At 32.4% G+C, this 18,423-nt stretch overlaps 4 protein-coding genes across 8 annotated transcripts; 2 read left to right on the plus strand and 2 right to left on the minus strand.

Moving 5' to 3' along the window:
• The first annotated feature begins 92 nt into the window (after positions 1–92).
• On the plus strand, positions 93–4,190 carry Upf3 (UPF3 regulator of nonsense mediated mRNA decay). Its single transcript, XM_076426130.1, has 6 exons — positions 93–420; positions 853–1,267; positions 1,357–1,508; positions 2,669–3,350; positions 3,425–3,720; positions 3,816–4,190. The coding sequence occupies exons 1-6, from the start codon at positions 298–300 to the stop codon at positions 4,026–4,028; spliced, it is 1,881 nt and encodes a 626-aa protein (XP_076282245.1). The 5' UTR covers positions 93–297; the 3' UTR covers positions 4,029–4,190.
• Positions 4,191–5,714: 1,524 nt separating this feature from the next.
• On the minus strand, positions 5,715–12,458 carry Cap-d2 (CAP-D2 condensin subunit). 4 transcript variants are annotated; one of them, XM_076426121.1, is made up of 20 exons: positions 11,923–12,458; positions 11,622–11,756; positions 11,350–11,528; positions 11,134–11,270; positions 10,975–11,056; positions 10,847–10,909; positions 10,022–10,255; positions 9,614–9,946; positions 9,354–9,546; positions 8,927–9,273; positions 8,454–8,846; positions 8,119–8,363; positions 7,929–8,049; positions 7,568–7,846; positions 7,348–7,478; positions 6,999–7,253; positions 6,669–6,941; positions 6,454–6,596; positions 6,047–6,382; positions 5,715–5,945 (listed from the first exon to the last, which is right to left on the minus strand). In XM_076426121.1, the coding sequence occupies exons 1-20, from the start codon at positions 12,035–12,037 to the stop codon at positions 5,785–5,787; spliced, it is 4,155 nt and encodes a 1,384-aa protein (XP_076282236.1). In that variant the 5' UTR covers positions 12,038–12,458; the 3' UTR covers positions 5,715–5,784. The 4 variants fall into 4 exon arrangements, with proteins under 4 accessions (XP_076282236.1, XP_076282235.1, XP_076282237.1 ...); XM_076426120.1 differs by having other exon boundaries at positions 11,134–11,273; positions 11,923–12,447; XM_076426122.1 differs by lacking the exon at positions 6,669–6,941 and having other exon boundaries at positions 11,134–11,273; positions 11,923–12,456.
• On the plus strand, positions 12,379–18,139 carry LOC143209874 (WD repeat-containing protein WRAP73). Of its 2 annotated transcripts, XM_076426137.1 has the most exons (7): positions 12,386–12,913; positions 13,066–13,248; positions 13,325–13,501; positions 16,410–16,679; positions 16,759–16,912; positions 16,984–17,193; positions 17,265–18,098. In XM_076426137.1, the coding sequence occupies exons 1-7, from the start codon at positions 12,665–12,667 to the stop codon at positions 17,468–17,470; spliced, it is 1,449 nt and encodes a 482-aa protein (XP_076282252.1). In that variant the 5' UTR covers positions 12,386–12,664; the 3' UTR covers positions 17,471–18,098. The 2 variants fall into 2 exon arrangements, with proteins under 2 accessions (XP_076282253.1, XP_076282252.1); XM_076426138.1 differs by lacking the exon at positions 16,410–16,679 and having other exon boundaries at positions 12,379–12,913; positions 17,265–18,139.
• On the minus strand, positions 13,454–16,104 carry Elp2 (elongator complex protein 2). Its single transcript, XM_076426129.1, has 2 exons — positions 14,795–16,104; positions 13,454–14,729 (listed from the first exon to the last, which is right to left on the minus strand). Exons 1-2 carry the CDS (start codon positions 15,982–15,984, stop codon positions 13,580–13,582), a joined length of 2,340 nt encoding a protein of 779 aa, XP_076282244.1. The 5' UTR covers positions 15,985–16,104; the 3' UTR covers positions 13,454–13,579.
• Positions 18,140–18,423: the final 284 nt, after the last annotated feature.

Consider the following 18,423-nt stretch of genomic DNA (forward strand, 5'->3'; position numbering starts at 1 on the left):
ATCAGAACGCTGCATGTGCGCTTGATGTGCGCTGCATGGAACGCTGACTGAACGCTGACGTACACCGACCACCTGAATACATCACAGATAGAATATACATGAATATACATTTCATCTCTTCGTCCAATAGTATTTTTTACGTTTGAGTGAATCAAGATGGCCGCGAAAACTTTGTAAACGGAAACGTTTATTTTGATGACTGGAAGAAAATTGCATGCTCCAATTAATATCTTTAATCAGAGTGATTCAAACTGATATTAAATGAGCTTTGATTGTCAAGAAATTAAATAAATGTAGATGACAATGACCGAAGAAACACAACAATCTGAGACTGCCGCACAAAATGAGGCACAAACTAGTTCTCCAGATGTCGGAAAAATTAAAGACAGTAAAAAAGAAAAATGCCGGCCTATGACAAAGGTATTATTGATTAAAGTCGAACCTTAAATATCATGAATCATTTAATATCAAGCGAAAATATTTTTCTACTATGTAACGTGTTATACACTTGATAAACAAGAATGACAGTTTACTTTCAAGTATTTACACTACAATATTTTGAAAAGAATGTTATTTGTACACAATGAGCATTAAATAAAGTACTGTATTCAATTAAAAATAAAGCATTCATGTACGATGGTAAAAATAATATTGCAATTGACATGGAGAAGAGTTTTTACTTCATTTTTCGAAACAATTGTATGCCTTGTTTGTTGCATAAAAATAGAGAAGTATTTGATTGTTACCGAAATAATAACTTGGAAAAGGTTTCACAAAATATATAAAATACAATTTTCCAGCATATTGTAATTCATAAATAATCGATAATCAGAAAAATATATTTTTATTTAGGTAGTAATACGGAGATTACCCCCGAGTATGACTCAAGATCAATTCTTAGAGCAAGTTTCTCCATTGCCGGAGCACGATTATCTTTGTTTTGTAAAGGCTGACATGTCTATGGGACAATTTGCCTTTTCTCGTGCATATATTAATTTTATGGAACAACAAGACATTTTTATGTTCAGAGAGAAATTTGACAATTATGTATTTGTCGACTCTAAAGGCACAGAATATCCTGCAGTGGTAGAATTTGCGCCGTTTCAAAGGTTACCAAAAAAAAGAGTAGGGAAAAAAAAAGATTTGAAATGTGGTACTATCGAATCTGATCCTTATTATATAAGTTTCTTGGAGAGTTTAAAAAATCAAGAGGCTGAATCCAATATTGCCCAGCCAAAAACAGAGTATTCGTATCAACCACCTGATAGTAAGTTGTTCTCCATGTGGTGTAAAGGAAATAGATCTGCATTTATGTTACAGTACACGCATATTTACATATTTATATTGCTGATATAGATACACCAAAAAAAGTTACGACTACACCGCTCTTAGAATATGTAAAACAACGTAAACAAGAAAAACAACGTCTTAGAGATGAGAAACGCGAGGAAAGGCGGCGGAGAGATTTAGAAAGGAGACGAACGAAAGACGATCCCATTATATCTAAGGTAATACTACAATTTGTATCTGTATTCGTGTATTAATAGATTGAAACATCTCAAACTGACTTTCAGCGTGACAAATACAGTATAGAATATAAAAGTGATAAATCAGTATTACCAATGGTGTTAAGTTTACATTTTAAGTATTATTCTCTACTGTATTTGCTGATACTAATCTTTTCACACTGCAGTCCATATGTAACATTGAAGATAACCAGACCAAGTATCTCTTCCTTTCTACTTCCTCAACCATCAAGTCGGAAGATGTGTTTCTTGAGCATTCTATTGAAAATCTAAATATACCCCATAAATATAAAGAAGAAGTATCCAGTAGTGGAATTATAAGTACAACACCATCGAAAAAGAATTCGTTGAACATGCAACAGCAGTCTTACAGAAGTGAAAACACAGAAGTATATGTAAATTGTGTTAGAAGCGTGTCTCATATTAATGAGCAATGGCGTTATAACAATAAACAGCCAAAATTCTTTTACTTTTATCAAAGAAATTATAAAGATAAAGATCACAATTGCAGAAAAGATAATTATGATCATTGGAATAACATGAAAAACAATTATATTTATAATAATGCCAAATATACGTCACAATATATCAACAATAAACATTATTTTTCTTCGTTATCGAAATCACAGTTCACTAATTTACACAAAACTTGGAAAATGCAAATTCCGGCAGAAGTATCAAAATCAAGAAGTTGCAATGTTGTGTTCGATTACCAGAAACTTTATCCTTTTAAAACCCTTTGTGGAAAAGGATTGTCAGCGTATCGTAAAAATTCATGAAACTGGAACTGCAAATGATTGACATGGAAATTTATGTTACCTACTTACTGCATGTTAAAGTAGCTTCGAGGAGAAAAGGATTATTTCTCATTTATGCGATTTCGATCCATACTATACATACTTTTTTCTGTATGATAATTGTGTGCTAAATTTGTATACATTTATTAAGATATAAATAATTTATTGTCGACTAGTTTGTATACATTAAATTTTGTAAGAGAAATTGTTTTTAGAAAAACGAAGTGAAACTTTTGTGTTACTTTATTGTCATTTATGATGAAATTTATTACAATAAGTTCAATTAAAATTTCTCATTCAAGCTGACAATGTATTATTTAATATGAAAATTTCATTCTGTTATAGGTATTGAAAAATCCAGATCTCGATAAAGAAATATGTAGAGATAACAAAGAAAATAAAGAGGAAAGAGACAAACTTTCACCTAAAGACATAAAAAATCGAATTAAAAAGGATGATAAATTACGTGAAAAAACATCTCGAGATCGAGATTCGAAACCTATAACAAAAGGATACAGAGATAGGGTTGAGGATAGAAATAAAGACCAAAGGGATTTAAAACATCAGAGACGTCATGACGATAAAAAGCTTTATGGAAGACGCGATGAGAGAGACACTAGAGACACTATAAAAGATGATAAAAGAAATGATGTAAAAGATGACAGAAAATGCGATTATAAAGACGATATTAAGGATTGTAGAGAAATAAAGGTTGAGGAAAAGCGGGGTAAAAGTTATGAAAAAATGAGGCAAGAAAAGAAAAGACTTGCAGAAACGAAAAAGCAAAATGTAGAGTTTAATATTGATAATGAAGGTAGTGCAAAATTGAGAGGCGAAGAGGATGATTCTCAGAGAAAAGAATTGCAGGTTGATTCTTATGTAAATATCAGGGAAAAAGAAGAATGTGTAAGTGATAAAGATGATTGTGAAAATCGTATAACCATGGAAAAAGGTGAAACCAATGAAAAAAGAGGATTGGGAGAAATCATACAAAATATTGAGCAATCGAAAGACCAGCAAAAAATAGGTAAGAGCTTTTTAACATCTGTTGATGAAAAATTCTGTAGCCCTGCTAAGATAAACATTTTTAAATGTTTACAGAAAAAAAATCAGTCATTGATGATACTAATAAAGATATTGAAAAATCTAAATCTACCGAATATATCAATAAAGGAGAAAACGATGATGAGGATTCTAATGAAAAGCAAGATTCAAAGGTTACAAAGAGACGCAGTTCGCTTGAAAGTGGAGGTGATGGAGGTACAGGCGACGGAAGTTGTTTAAGACGACACAAGTCATTAGATGGGGGAGATCAAAATAATTTACAAAAGGCTGAAAATGAAGAGAAAGAGAAAGATAAAAAAGATCCACGATTAGAGCGTAGAATTAGAAATAAGGTATATATTATAGTTTTGTAACTTTTATTATTTAAAAATAATTTATTCGACAACAGAGTGAAACTAATATATAATTTTTCTCTGAATATTTAAAGGATCGTCCTGCTATGGAGATTTATCGCCCGGGAATGGGAAAATTTAGTAAACAAAGATTAGAACGAGAAAAATCAACTAACGACGAAAGAGCGTCTCTTTCACAAAGTCCAACTCCAAATCTCAACCCATCCAACCTTTCTAAACCAGGAAAATCTGGGACAGAAGTACGTTCTATGACATTTAAGCGTAGTGTTAGTCGTGATTTGGTATAACAGATACTGAATTTTATAAATTTCATTAAATATTAGCGATACACCTCTGTGAAAACCTGTGTTAATATAAAAGATTTTTACACTAGTCTCTCTTGCGACATACAGTATCACACAGTGTATCTATTGTACACAAATGCATAATAAAGTACAGTGTCCTACTTATGTATAGCCGAAAAACTCATGCAATCACAAATTGAATAAACATATGCACGCATAAGTATGGGATCACAAAGATTGTTCATAATATTTGAATTAATTTACTTGAAATAATTCGGTGTTAATATGAAATTTGCCGACGCTTAAATGCAAACAGATTGTTATTTCTTGACCATTTGAGTGCCACTTGGGGTGATTAGAATTTTTCTTTATTCTATTTCTAAATATGAAATTTAGATAGCATATTCTAGCAAGCAAATTTTGTTTCAATTCTAAAGACCACGAAAATAAATGAAAACAACAAAGATATATACTCGATTTTAAAAATGTCGCCATGTTTTCTATTTCCGTTTTTTTTTTTAATTGTAATACTAGTTTTAAGAACACTTGACCTCAATTTTCATTACTCTTTAATTTAAGAATTTTATCTTTGTTGAAGTATAAATGAACCTGTACACAAAAGTTTTCTAGTGAAAGTTTTAGGACACACGAGCTCGCTTAAAATATCGCGTTTTAAACTTGAATACCCCTCTAAAATATTGAAGTACAATCAAAACGTTCACATGAATTTGTACTTATATAAATTCACGCACTCTTATAAGTCTCATTAAAAAATAACTGTGCATTGTATGTTTTAATAATGTAAACATGTCTCCAAAAGTTATTGCATTCTAGTAAGATGTATTACTATGTAAACAGTTTTCGTACTTTCAATATTTTCAAAAGTAATGGTCTGTTTACAGTTTACGCTGAAGCGCGGACACATTGTAGATTACGTTTCTAGCCGATTCTTTACTTTGTGATATAATTACCCTTGAATTTTATTTGATTTAATAAGAATTTTTTGATACATCTTTCCTAATAATCTTAATTTCAATAATTATATGATGTCCAGCTAGTCATAACAAATAATGTACAAAACAAACTTGAAAATTGGATACTAACAACTGACTGGTATAATTATGAATAGTTAATGTATGAAAGTCGTGTAATTAATTCTTTCTACTACTATGAAATTTAACCTTTAAGTTCCTATCATATAACTTACTATTAAATATAATTTTGAATACGTCCTCATAAGACAGCCTGTATGTGTGCGAGCGCGCGTCTATGTGTTGGGACATAATTTACAGTAGCATAAATATGTCAAAGTTTCATATGTAAATATTCTGTGCAATGTTATAATTATTACATTAAATGTCACATTAAGTGTTCAAAGCTTGCATTGAAATAAATATTTCTATAATTTTAATTTTACATAAACAGCTGTAACTCCGTTTTTATATAACTCTGTATTTAAAAGAATTTTAAAATAACTTAGGTCTATTTAACTCGAACACTTTTCAATAATCATTAAATAATTGTTATACACGTTTAGTTGGCAAATTTATCTTCAGTGCATTTTGAGCTTCAAGATGAAGAATGAATGCATATAAATATATACATATTTCAGGCAGTTCAGTACCTTCTATTGAAAAAAAATAATATAACAGATTCGAATATATTATTCAATTTATGGTTTCCAGTAGATCCATTCATCTTACTATGTATTTCATTATAGACCAATATATACACTAGTTTTACTAAATTCTCAAATATTTTAATATCTCCGGTTCGACTGAGATAAACGTGCTGAAGTACTTTGTGGAGTATCTGTAGACTCTGCAGATTTCAATCTATTTCTTTTTACTGATGACAATGTAGATGTATCGGCTGAAGAGTTCTCATTTTTTCCTCGAGTGCTTGAGTTTCTTGTCCTGACTAATATGAAAGTAGAAATAAGTGGATGGAAATAATGTATAGCTTATACAGAAATTTGAAATATTCTGATTGAATAGAATTAATAAATAAGGAAAACACACCTTTTACAGGTGTTTCAACATCACTGCTATCATCCTCTTCATTGTTAGAATTCTTATGTCGTGTTGTATGCTTTACGTGTCTTCTTAACTTCGACACTGAAGGTGGTGGCATTTCTTTGCTGTCGTTTTGTTGTAAATTCAATGTATTCTCTGCATTCTCTGTATTCTCTGTGCTCTTAAGCAGTTCTTTCATTTTTTCCTCCAACTCCATGCTAGCAGCTTTCATATTTGGTTTCTTCTTTGTCTGTTCTATTATAGTTTGCAGAGTTTTCAAAACTTGCTTGTTATGAATCTTTTCTTTCAGCAGAGGTAAACTATCGGTAAAATGTCGTAGACCTAACAAACATTAAAAATAATAATAATATGACATGATGTTTTTATTTCGAGGGCAATCATGTTTTACTCACTTTTTCGACTAAATGGCAAAAGTGAGAGACAATATGAAAAGTCCCGCCACTTTCGTTCTGTAGTAGCAAATTTAAATCTAGCACAAACTTTAGTGATTATAGAATCGATATGTGCTTCTTTTTGCAACAAGCCTAATATGTATCTGCAATTTAAAAGAAATATTATCCTAAATAGTCGTACAGTTTATCTTTCAATTTTGAGCAATGATACAAACTTCATAATTTTTTGGAAATCAGATTCCTTTAGATCTAAATCTGAATCGGTTAACCGAGACAAAATATCGGGCACCACATTATACATAGCATTAGGTTTTTGTGAGAAATCTTTGAAGAATTGTCTCGCTTCTTCGCGAATATCGGTATCGTTGTCAATAATACAAAGAGCTAATTCCGATATTTGGCCCCTTACGCGTACCATGTCTGTCATTATAAGTCTCGATAAAATACGAACACAAGTGCTACGAACTTGTAAATTTTCGTCTCGTAGCCTGAAAGATAATGGTATATTAGTTTATAGCAATGGAATATTTCAAGTCCGAAATTACCTGCCATATATATGTTTCATCCACGGCTCTATCAAGTTAGGAAATCTCGTTGTAAGATCGCTTATCCCAATAAGGATATTCGAGCGAATGGCAGGATGAGGTGAACGCTCTAGTATTGTGATTAACAGTTGTAATAATTCTTCGCAAAGTTTAGAACTCACGGTCATCATCTTAGTAAGTGTCAGAGTCCCAGCAGCTTGTAAATCCTCGTTATTGTATTTTTCAGGATTTTGACATACGTGTAATAGTAACGGACTGTAAAATAGATTCCGTATTATTTTATACCATCAAAAGTATATACATTACAAATGGTCAGGACGAGTCGAGTTTGAAACGATTATTTACATACACAAATTGTGCTAGCAGTCCATCTCCAGTTACAACATGATTTTCAAGAATATCATTTATAAGCTCTGCATGTGCGTCATCTACTGCCCCCTCAACAGCTTCCTCTCCGTTATCTTCCGTAATTACACTTGTCTAAACGCGAAAGTTAAACAGTAATCTGGTTTTAAATTTAAAATAGTAACACGAATACTGTATACAATAACTAAACAAAAATATTGTACTTCTTTAATGCGAAGTTGTTGTCTTGCACTGCTTGGTCCTTTATCTGGACACTCTCCTTTCTTTAATTTCCGTAGAGCATCTCTTCGCTTTAATTCTTTATAGATCGATGTGTCCAAATGTACCATTTGTTTGATGGCAATATGTCCAATTATATAAAACAATTTAGACAGTATATAAGATGGAACAATGGTTTCCGTTAGATTATTATTGTTAAATTGTTGTTGGTTATATATAAATAGTATCAATTGTTGCATTAAATGGTCAGGTTGATTTGCTAACTAGAAATTCAAAATATTTTCTACAAAATTTTAATACTTCAATAATGAAAAGTTAGTTATGTCAATTAAATAATTAATTTACGTGATAAATAGCGTTGATTGCATCCGTCGCAAATGATATATATCCGTCTTCTTCTATGTTAGCAAAGTTTTCAATCAGTAGAGTAAAAATTTCTTTAAACATTTTATGATCATTGGGATACCTACAGATTTTAATAATCAGTTATTATGTCTTTTTACAATTACTTGTACCATTTCTCACTCCGGTTTACCTATTCGCGGGTTTCTTAATATCATCACTCTTATTGTTGATCGTTAACAATGATCTACATGTGTCTCTGGCCAAAAGAAGGTCCGTTTTCGCTCGTGGTCCTAAACCTATTTTGATTAATACTTCTAAATTATCCTCCATAATATTATTTTGAACTTGAGCTATCATTGTTATTAACATTAAAGACACTCTGCTATCTAAAGGATCAATATCTGGTGTTTTCATTGAAAAATTTTCCCATAGGACCTAAATTAAATTGATTACAATGTAGACTACAATACACAGTTCAAATCGTTTTTTGTACCATAGAATTATATATAATAATAAATATATTACTTGTAATTCCTCGTTACCCAAATCTTTATTATTGCACCATGTTACAATAAGCTGACTTAAAGCTTGACTTTCACCAGGTTTAAGTGATTTCAGTAAGCCAATTAAAGCTTTTACGCACATAACAGCAGTTTGGCGACTGGACTTCTTATTTCGATTGTCTTTCAAATATATCTGCTTGTAGACATCAGCTAAGTTATTACGTACTGACTCATCTTGGTGAAATATTTGAAACAGAGCATTATGCACAGCAGTTGCAGCTCCAATTACTCCAAACTGACATGCAGTTCCAAGTAAAGCAGAAGATTCAACAGCATCACCAGCTGTTGTAGAAAAAAGTAGTTTTTCTGCCATAGGAATAGCAGTTTCTATTTCGGTGACAAATTCCAAACAATTCTAAAATCAAAATTGTATAACTAAGAAATAACATGAAAAGCTTTTTTTAATAAAACAAATAAGAAATTTAAACCACATACTCTCCAATAGTCCACAATTCGTTTTTGCACTTCTATTTTCTTTTTTTCTATATCTTTATCCGTTGATTCTGAATTACCCGTGGTCTCGTTTGTGCTATTTTCATTATCTTCTGAATCCATAAATGTTTTTAGTAAAAGCATTAGTAGAAGTTTTTCTTTTTCTTCGAAAGATGATGTTTTCAGTTCTGCATTTTGGTTCAATTTAATACAAGTATCCCATAATAACGTCACTGCTTCGTAAATTTTTTCTTTTAACATGAGTTGCCGGACGCGTTCAAATGCTTCATCATGATTGATATTTTCTGCATCTTCAGCCACGTCTTCACTATCTTTATTATCTGCATTATCTAAATTCGTAAAATGATGTTATAAGTATGGGTCTAGATTTGTTGTATCTTATATATGTATATATATTCAATACGTATACCTTGATTTTTATTGTCTTCCTTGCTTCCATTAATAACGTCCTCCAATGCTTTCCTTATTTTTGGAAGTAAACCGTTCCATAATTCCAATCTGTGCTCATCACCAGAAGCACTTTTTCCAACACTTTTAGTTAAGTTTTGTTTAAGTTCTATTTCTGCCTTTTTCAGTGATTCACAAATCTCTACTTTGTTTAACTGTAAACGTTTTGTTCATTTAGTAATTTTATTCAATTAATAAAAAAAGCATATTACTTTTACTTACCTTAGCAGCATAAGGATTGCTTTGAAGTAATGCACGTAACAGTTGCAGTGCTTGCTTTCGTACGTTTGCACTTTTATCTTGCAATCGTAATGTTATAGCAGCTAGAAGTTTCCTTTGTCTTGCCAAAGGAATTGCTCGACCAGAAGATAAACGTTGCCAAACTTGTAGAACTTTTGATCTTACATAAGCATTACAATCTAAAATATGTACTTCTAAATTATTAAGACATTCGTCACGTTGATTTTTTTGTTCTGGTGTAAGATCATCCCCAGTCAGTGCATTTTGTACAACAATTCCCAAAACAGAAATTATACAATTTCTCATAGCGTAATGCTGTAGAAAGTATTTAATAGACATGAAATAAATATGAAAACATGTTTGTAATCTGATTAATATGAAGATGCTTACTTCGCTAGCTAAGTAATTCATCAGTTCATCGAGAATGGGAATTATAATGTCCGGTTTAGTGGTAGCAATAGTTTCAAGAAATACAGATAAATTGCGACTATCACCTTCAGATGGTTCAGATTGATCGATTTCTTTCATTATTTCTTTTACTAATCCGTTACATCCACATTCGGTAACCATGTGAATAACACCAATAGCTAAATGTGCTGCTAATACATCATATAATTTAACCATCTAAAATAATAATAATTCATAATAGCATTTAATTTGTTTCTAAATTAACTTGTAATTATCGAGTATACATATACAGTAATGTGCCATTCTAAGACCGGCGGTGGACACGGCTGTCCACGGATGTCCCTTCGTCTACCAGAAGTTCGAACTGCCTCGGTCGCCGAGCAGTGTAAACATGCCGCGTAATCCGATACCAGATCGGGTATGTCGGTGTGAACCATTACTAATCCAATTACAAAACTTCTTTATTTTTCATTATTTTTTTTATGGGAAACAAGAACTATCTAAAACCGTGGTGCTCAAGGTGGTTCGGAACCCACCTTAATAAACTGTAGGTCCCATCGCTAATGACCATAGCAGTTGATGCGACGTAAACCAAATTAAATTTTTAAAAAAACGGCGTATGGGAAATGTATTGAACTGTGCCGGCGCGCCGCGACAGGTTTAGTTATTGGATTAGTTATGTTTACACTTCTCTTACACTTCAAAAAAATAGTGTCCTGTTCCGAGCTAGGTCACAGGTCACAACATGGAACCAAGAATTAACTTAGGATGAGACATTACTGTACGTTGTAATTATTCAGTACACACCTGGATAATTCTTACTATACAGCTTATACCGTGATTGTATTTTTTAACTGCAAGTCCTAAAATCTTTTCGAAAAAATGAAGAGTTTCAGTCGAGTAATATCTGAATGCCAAGAATTAAAAAGACTTACCTCAAAAATTGTTTGCCTTATATTTTTTTGTTTTCCTTCTTTGCTTTGTTCCAAAATTTTATAGCACACTTTAGTTAGTAATCTGCAATATAAAATGATAGTTAATTAATTTCTAGCTTGTATAGTAACTACAATATTCAGCACGATCTGTAAACTTACAGGACAAACGGTTCTTCAACTATCGAAGGCTGCCAGAGCCTATGTAATGGTAAATGTAATAATCTGTAGACATATTCTAATGCCTTCTCTTTAGCATCTTCCCATTCTTCTTCCCTATCAGTCTTAGTAGATTTTTTCTTCTAAAACAATCATGTTGATAAAAAATAATTTCTTTCAGCGATAAAATTAAATGATATAAATCACAAACAAACAAACCTTATCATTTAGTTTGTTGCCTGCTTCTTTACAGACTTCTTCATTCAAATGACAAACAAACCAAGAGAAAAGGTATATAAGCATTTTAGTAATATTTAAGTACCTTTCTTTATTTTCTTGGTCGAATTCGTTTGTGTTCTCGAATATTTTTTCCATATTAAGGATCAACATTTGAACGGCTTCATAAAACAATATTTAAAATGGACAGAAATTCGTATAAATTTTTATAAAAATACGTCAAAATTTTATAAGTAAAACATAATCTTTTTTACCTTTCTGAATTCTTGTAAAAGTTCTTAGTACAATTGGTAACTCCACTTTATTGCCGTGAACAGTTACAGAAAAGAATGTATCAAAGTGTTCTAGAATAAAGTCAATTCCATTTTCTTCGAGCGCTGATTTTGCTTCTGCAAGGTAGTTTTAAGTTCATTACTAAGTACTTCAAGTATTTTTCTTCACATAAATAAATAAGGTAACATAAGTAAGGAGATATTTAAATACATAGTTTACTGTTTGTATTAAGAAAAGAAAGAATATTATTACATGTAATAAGAAATAGTACTCATTAGATACCATTTAAAGCTTCTGGGATCAACCCGATTCGGATGATTGATTTAACGGAGTACCCACTCCGGCTCGAATCCAACAAATCATCTTTGCTTATAGGAATGATGAATTCCTTAATCATTTCGAATAATTTGGTAATATCTAAGGAGTCTTTTTTCCAAATCTCTTCTTTTTGTATTCAAAGTTTCAAAACGTTTATCCACTATAATACCTTACATCACTTTGACGATACCACCTGATACCAAGTAAATAGACGACAGTGGACGATACGAACAGATACGAATGATACGAAATGTAACGTTCAATGAAAGTTAAATTTTTGAATTCATTGGTACCAACAAAATAATAATTACAAATGACGAATTGCGCATATGCGCTGGCGCATATGATTGCCAATGATTGCGTATGATTCTAACGGAACTCGTTCATTGGCTAATTTACTTGTACTGTCTCGTACTCCGTCAACCGTGCGCCTCTTCTGCCGGAGTTCTGCGTCAGACGCATTGATGGCGATGGCACTACTGGGCACTACCGTGTGTTCAAAGTATTCAGCAGTATTCAGAGAAATATTGAGAGATTTTTTTTATTCAGCTTTTTTATTCATTTATCTATTTAGTTTTCTTTTATATATTTAGTACAAGAATAGGTACATACGTCGAACCGCCACAGATAATGACGTTACGTTGACGTACAAACGTCAAACTGGTTTTTGGGACGATACAATTACAAATTTTTTGTCACCTGGTATATGAAACTGATTTACACTGATTTACACTGTTATTCAACTGTTATTGTATATCATTGTGTTTGCATTGTGTATAACGGCGACGCTATGACTTTAGAAGTAGAAAAAAATGTATTTCGTATTAATAACCAATTGTGTGAATTTTCTCCGGATGGCAGATTTTTTGCAATCGTGTATCAGGCAAATTTAATTGTAAAAAGTAGCAAAACTACCGAGTCTATTCACTCATTCGTGTTTACAGACATAATCGAGGTTAGTGTATGACATTAAATCAATCAGAAGTATTCTTATATAGCTTTTACAATTACTTAATAGTATAAAATTAACTATTAAAGTGTTAACTAATTACTCTGCAACGAATAAAATTTTTTCACATAATCTATTTGTCTTTCATTTTATCACAGTATTTAGAGTGGTCTAGAAATAGCGAATATATTTTATGTGCTAACATAAAAAAAACCATTGTTCAAGTGTATTCCATTCATTATCCGGAATGGCAATATAAACTTGTCGAAGGTAGTGCAGGTTTAGAAAGTATTACTTGGTCACCTGATAGTAAACACATTTTAATATTGTCAAACTTTAATGTAAGTAATTATTTAATTTCATTGTAATATCATTTAAATTGACATTTTAACATTTTATGATTATTGAAATTAATAGATTCAGATATCTGTATGGTCTTTGGAAAATCGAAATGTAAATTATATACAAAATATGAAGTCTTCTTTTCGTAATTTATATTTTAGTCCGAATGGCAAAAAATTGGCAATAGTAGTTTCAAATGAGGGTGATGATACTATAGAAATTTATAAGACGGATACATGGAAATTATACAAAGTGAGTAATTACAAATTATTATTAAAGATAGAATAAAGAATTTCATTTATTCACATATTGTACAAAAATATATGTATTTTACGAGTTTAGTAATTCTATAACATCTATATCATATATTTTAACGGTATGATCAGATCCACAGCTTGCTAGTTGCAAAATGTTTGATTCTTCTTTGCATGGTCGGAATTTAAGTCTTCTTACAGTTAAATGATGCCCATCAGAAGTACTATATACCATATACTTTGACCAAGAAACGTTGTTGTCATTAATTTTCAATTTCTGAATCTCTATACAACCTGTTTCAAATCCAATTGCTAGAACATAAATATGTTCAGCGATACTTTGAGTAGAAAATGAAAGTGCTGTAACAGAATCTTTTACACTAAAGCGTGTGATTGGAGCAATTGTATTATTTTTAATTATTGGACTCCAAATTAAAATATTTCCATCTCTAGATCCAGTTGCAAAATAAGATGAATCATGTGTCCATGAACAGCACCATATTATACGAGTATGGAAATTATCTTTTTTTGAACTGGTCATAATTAAATTATATGCATTACCGTTGTATTCAAATAATGACCATCTTCGATCTCTAGATACAGATAATAAATACTTGTCATTAGGCGAAAATTTCATTTGTGTAACAGTCAATTGGTGAGCCATAAGTTTCTGAATTTGTGTCCAAGTACTTGTGTTCCACAAGAGTATCGCAGAATGCTCTGGCAAGGTTGATTTACATGCGGTCGCTAACGTTTTTCCATCGTGTCTAACAGCTATAGAAAAAATTTCATACCCATGGCCGTAAAGTTTTTGTAATTCTGGCCATAATGTGTACTGCATTAACTCCTCTTCTGTTGGAGGAATATAATCCTCATCTTCACGATCACTTGCATCGGTTTCTTTATCGCTAATATTCTCAGTGAACGTTGCTTTATTTGTTAATCCAAGAGCTGGCACAGATGCGCTATCTCCTACCATATTTTCAAAGTCGTCAACATTGGCAATCTTTCTTAAAGAATTTTTAAATGCAGAAGGAGCTGTAAAGATTCGTATCACTTTTTCTTCTGCACCCGAAGCAAACATGTATGGAGTTAGCATAGCTAAACAAGACATATCGTATCCATGAACTTGTGGACGTCCGATTTCATGCCAAAATTCTTTCTCTTTATCTTTCCATGGAGCGTGGATTCTTGTTGTTTGATCTGCGCTTGCGGTAATAAGAAACCTACAATAGAATAGCAATTGTAGAAGTGTTCACTGAAAATCATTGTTACAATTTTACACACAAACCTTCCTTTTGGATCCCAGCAAAGATCTACAACTTCAGCGAAATGACCACCTGGTACAGGTTTTGGAATCCAATTTTTTACTTTATCCGAGTATTCCCAAATATGAAACGATCCTTGATATCCATGTGCTAATATATTCAATCCATTATTACTAAATTTACAGCCATAGAAACCCAATGTATTACCACCAACTTCTCCCACTCTCACTTTTTCTGACCATATGCCAGTTATTTCATCTGGCTCCCAAATAATCATAGATTTATCCATTGAACAAGATAATAATCTTAAAATTCTACTTTTGTTACTTGTTTGCTGTGGATACCAGTGCACTCCATAAATCCAGGCTTCATGCCCATGCAGAACAGACTCTAAAGTGACATTATATTTAATATCATTAGCCACGAACACTTGTTCTTTAAGACGTAAATCATCGTTCAAGGGTTCTGTAATATTCACAGAAATTTTCCATAATCGTATCAGAGCATCTTGAGAACCGCTCGCCAGCAAAATGCTATCGCCTGTAATATGCTGGAAATCTATGCACCGTATCCAATCTTCGTGACCAGTTAAAACTTGTACCCTGAGAAAATTTGATTCTTCTATAATGCGAGAACTTGTCACATACAATTCGATTGTTGAGGTTTCTGTTGCGACAGCCAAAAATGGTAGATCTGTATTTGGTAAATAAGAAAAGCATGCCTCTATCGGTAATTTCTTTCCGAATGTAAGTGTCTGAAGACATTGTACTTTATTAGATTCGTTTCTTAACCATATTTTTAAATCTCCTTTAACTGAACCAGTGCATATTAATAATTTAGGAAGAGTTTTGTCATTTGTCATCAAATCACCAGTACAAAGGTATAAAGAATTACTAATTGTGATAGTATCGCCAACTTCAATAATATAGGTACATTCAAAGCATTCATTTACTTTGCTCCAAATAATTGCAGTTCCGTCTGTGGAACTTGACAGTAGTTCCCATTCGTCTTCTATATTTCTGTGTTTAATCCATCGTACCGTATTAATACGTCCTTTATGCCGATGAAGTGTGTTTGTTACTTTTCCTATTTTCGAAACGCATGGATTGTAAATTACAACGGCATGGCATGACGCATAACAAATAAGTCCATTTCTTCCCCAGTCCGCCGAGTGTGGAACTCGATTACAAGCACACGATATATATGATGTCATATTCGTTATGAATTTGTAACAAATTCACAACCAATTGTTAAACAAATAATCTAACCTCAAATAGGAGGTTCTTGGTTAGATAAATATACAGACTATACAGTGGTACCAAGTGGTACACGCGGTTGGCGTTCAGGAACTTTCAACAATAAAAGTCACTAGATGTTCATATTGCTTATGGCGCGAACGAATATTTGCGTAATATTTAGTATAATAATTATGTAGACTATAGACTGCGGATCTTTATGCATTTATAGCAAAATTGAATAGATGAAATTCAAAATTGTTGGAAAATTTTTAAAATTGAACATGTCAATATATGATTTCTCCTCTATTAAAATTTCTATTCCTTACAATCGGTGCAGACAATTTTTATTTTGCATAAAGATTGCGCAATCTAATAATCTCATTTAAATCATAATTTATAGAAATTAATATGTGAACGTTTAAACACTATCGATGGAATATGTTGGTCACCAAATAGTGAACTAATATGCATATGGTGTTCATTCAGCAATGAACCAAAGTTGATTATTTATTCAAATGTATTGGAGAGTGATATAGGAGTTTTCTGTCCCACACAAACTATTAGTTCATCTGAAATAGGATATGAGCATCATAAAGAATTAAAAGGAATTAAAAGTGTAAAATGGATGCCTAGTGGGCAATTATTAGCTGTAACCGGATATAACGAAATGGTACAATCCTCATTTTGTATATTATCGTCTTGATTTTTATGCAGATAAATTAACTTTCTTTGCGTGAATTTTTATACAGATTGTTTTATTAAATCATGTAACATGGAAGCCACTTTTGCAATTGCATCTTGATCCAATTATTAAAGAGAATTATTTACACAAAGTATACGAGGAACGCGTAATTCAAACGAAGTTGTCGAACAAGATTACAAGTTCACAAAGTAAACGTGTTTGTAAGTAATATTACAGGAATCACAAATTTATACAAATGCTACAAGTAAAATTAACAACTATTTATTTCCAGTGGAAGAAAAATGTGAACGTCCAATCAATATAAAGATCGGAAAAAATGATGATATCGACAGATTTTCAATTGCCAAATTCGATATTGTAGAATTTAGTTTTTGTGGACAATATTTGGCCATAAAACATGAACTCTATCCCACAGCATTATGGATATGGAATATTGTCGATGATTATCTCGATTATTTGCTTCTTGAAAATAAAATCGTAGGTTAGTATCGTTTTACAATCATAAAGATTTTATTTCTTTTACAACTCAGTTTTGTTTGAAACGATTTTCAGCTGTTAGATGGAATCCTACGCGTGCTCAACTTTTTGCATTTTGTGAGTGCGCTCATATGTTTGAATGGACTCCCCAGAAGGCAATATGTCTGCCCACTCCACGGAATATAACAGTATTAGACGCTCGATGCCATCCACGAGGGAATCTTTTACTACTTTGTGGTTACAACAAAGCAATTATTTATCAAAATGAAAATAAATCATGATTCGATGGAAATAAGAATTCTTTTCTTTATTATGAGATTGTTTATTATAATTCTCCGTATTTGTATTATGCAAAAATAATTGATGTCCCAATTATATTACAGCAGAGAATATCCTCTCTGATTATGTACAATTCATTGTTGATGTCCCTATAATTGATATCCCAATTTTTGATTGATTGGCACAAAAATGTGCTTTCTTGATCGATCAATGGAAGTAAAAGCGAAACTTGAAATGTAAATTATATCATTTATGTCAGTAGAAAATTCTTATATGTAAAATCTTTTGGCAATGAAAAATGTTTGAGGATCTATCAGCTCTGGATCTATACAATGTACTCAAATGTACTGTATGCAGTGTTCCGATCCGGGGTCCATCCAGGTCCATCCCGATTATCCCGGGATCCCGATATGGTCCAAGATTGCTCGTGCAAGCGGTGGCGCGGGCAAAACAGTAATGTATCTATGATGACGACGTAGTGGAGCCCTGCGTCCTGAGCATGGACTGAGACAGTTATATTGGCGCGAAAGTACCGAAACAATCTGTTCCGGACAAAAAAACTTCAGGACGTGTCCTACAAGTTACAAAATATACACAAATACACATGCTATACATTCATTTTTCAGAATCGAATCATACAAATCTTTTAAAATTCTACGAGGTGCTCAAGGTATCCCATTTTACCGAGAATCTTACTTTACTGAGGCTGAAAGCGCCACCATCGCGCGAGAAATCTTGGACTTGGACCACGGTGCATTATACAGGTGTGCCGACTTAGCATCTCTGTAATGCTGAAATTTGGAGGCAGATGAGTCGTAATTCTCTGGCCGCCGCCAGACGGCGCATGGTCCCAGGTACTGTACATGTGCGAATGAGATTGCGCTGCTGAATACACACAATCACACTCATTCGCACATGTACAGTACCTGGGACCATGCGCCGTCTGGCGGTGGCC

The sequence above is a fragment of the Lasioglossum baleicum genome, chromosome 6 (genome assembly GCF_051020765.1).
Source record: "Lasioglossum baleicum chromosome 6, iyLasBale1, whole genome shotgun sequence".
Classification (NCBI taxonomy): domain Eukaryota; kingdom Metazoa; phylum Arthropoda; class Insecta; order Hymenoptera; family Halictidae; genus Lasioglossum; species Lasioglossum baleicum.

Coding starts and splice junctions, on each gene's coding strand:
- Upf3 (XM_076426130.1), top strand. CDS start 298: ATGACAATGACCGAAGAAACACAACAATCTGAGACTGCCGCACAAAAT. Junction 1,268..1,356: donor TTCGTATCAACCACCTGATA/GTAAGTTGTTCT, acceptor TTGCTGATATAG/ATACACCAAAAAAAGTTACG. Junction 3,721..3,815: donor AGCGTAGAATTAGAAATAAG/GTATATATTATA, acceptor GAATATTTAAAG/GATCGTCCTGCTATGGAGAT.
- Cap-d2 (XM_076426120.1), bottom strand. CDS start 12,037: ATGATTAAGGAATTCATCATTCCTATAAGCAAAGATGATTTGTTGGAT. Junction 11,529..11,621: donor TTTTACAAGAATTCAGAAAG/GTAAAAAAGATT, acceptor TGTTTTATGAAG/CCGTTCAAATGTTGATCCTT. Junction 8,847..8,926: donor GAATTGTGGACTATTGGAGA/GTATGTGGTTTA, acceptor TTTTGATTTTAG/AATTGTTTGGAATTTGTCAC.
- LOC143209874 (XM_076426137.1), top strand. CDS start 12,665: ATGAAACTGATTTACACTGATTTACACTGTTATTCAACTGTTATTGTA. Junction 12,914..13,065: donor TGTTTACAGACATAATCGAG/GTTAGTGTATGA, acceptor ATTTTATCACAG/TATTTAGAGTGGTCTAGAAA. Junction 13,502..16,409: donor ATACATGGAAATTATACAAA/GTGAGTAATTAC, acceptor CATAATTTATAG/AAATTAATATGTGAACGTTT.
- Elp2 (XM_076426129.1), bottom strand. CDS start 15,984: ATGACATCATATATATCGTGTGCTTGTAATCGAGTTCCACACTCGGCG. Junction 14,730..14,794: donor TGCTGGGATCCAAAAGGAAG/GTTTGTGTGTAA, acceptor ATTCTATTGTAG/GTTTCTTATTACCGCAAGCG.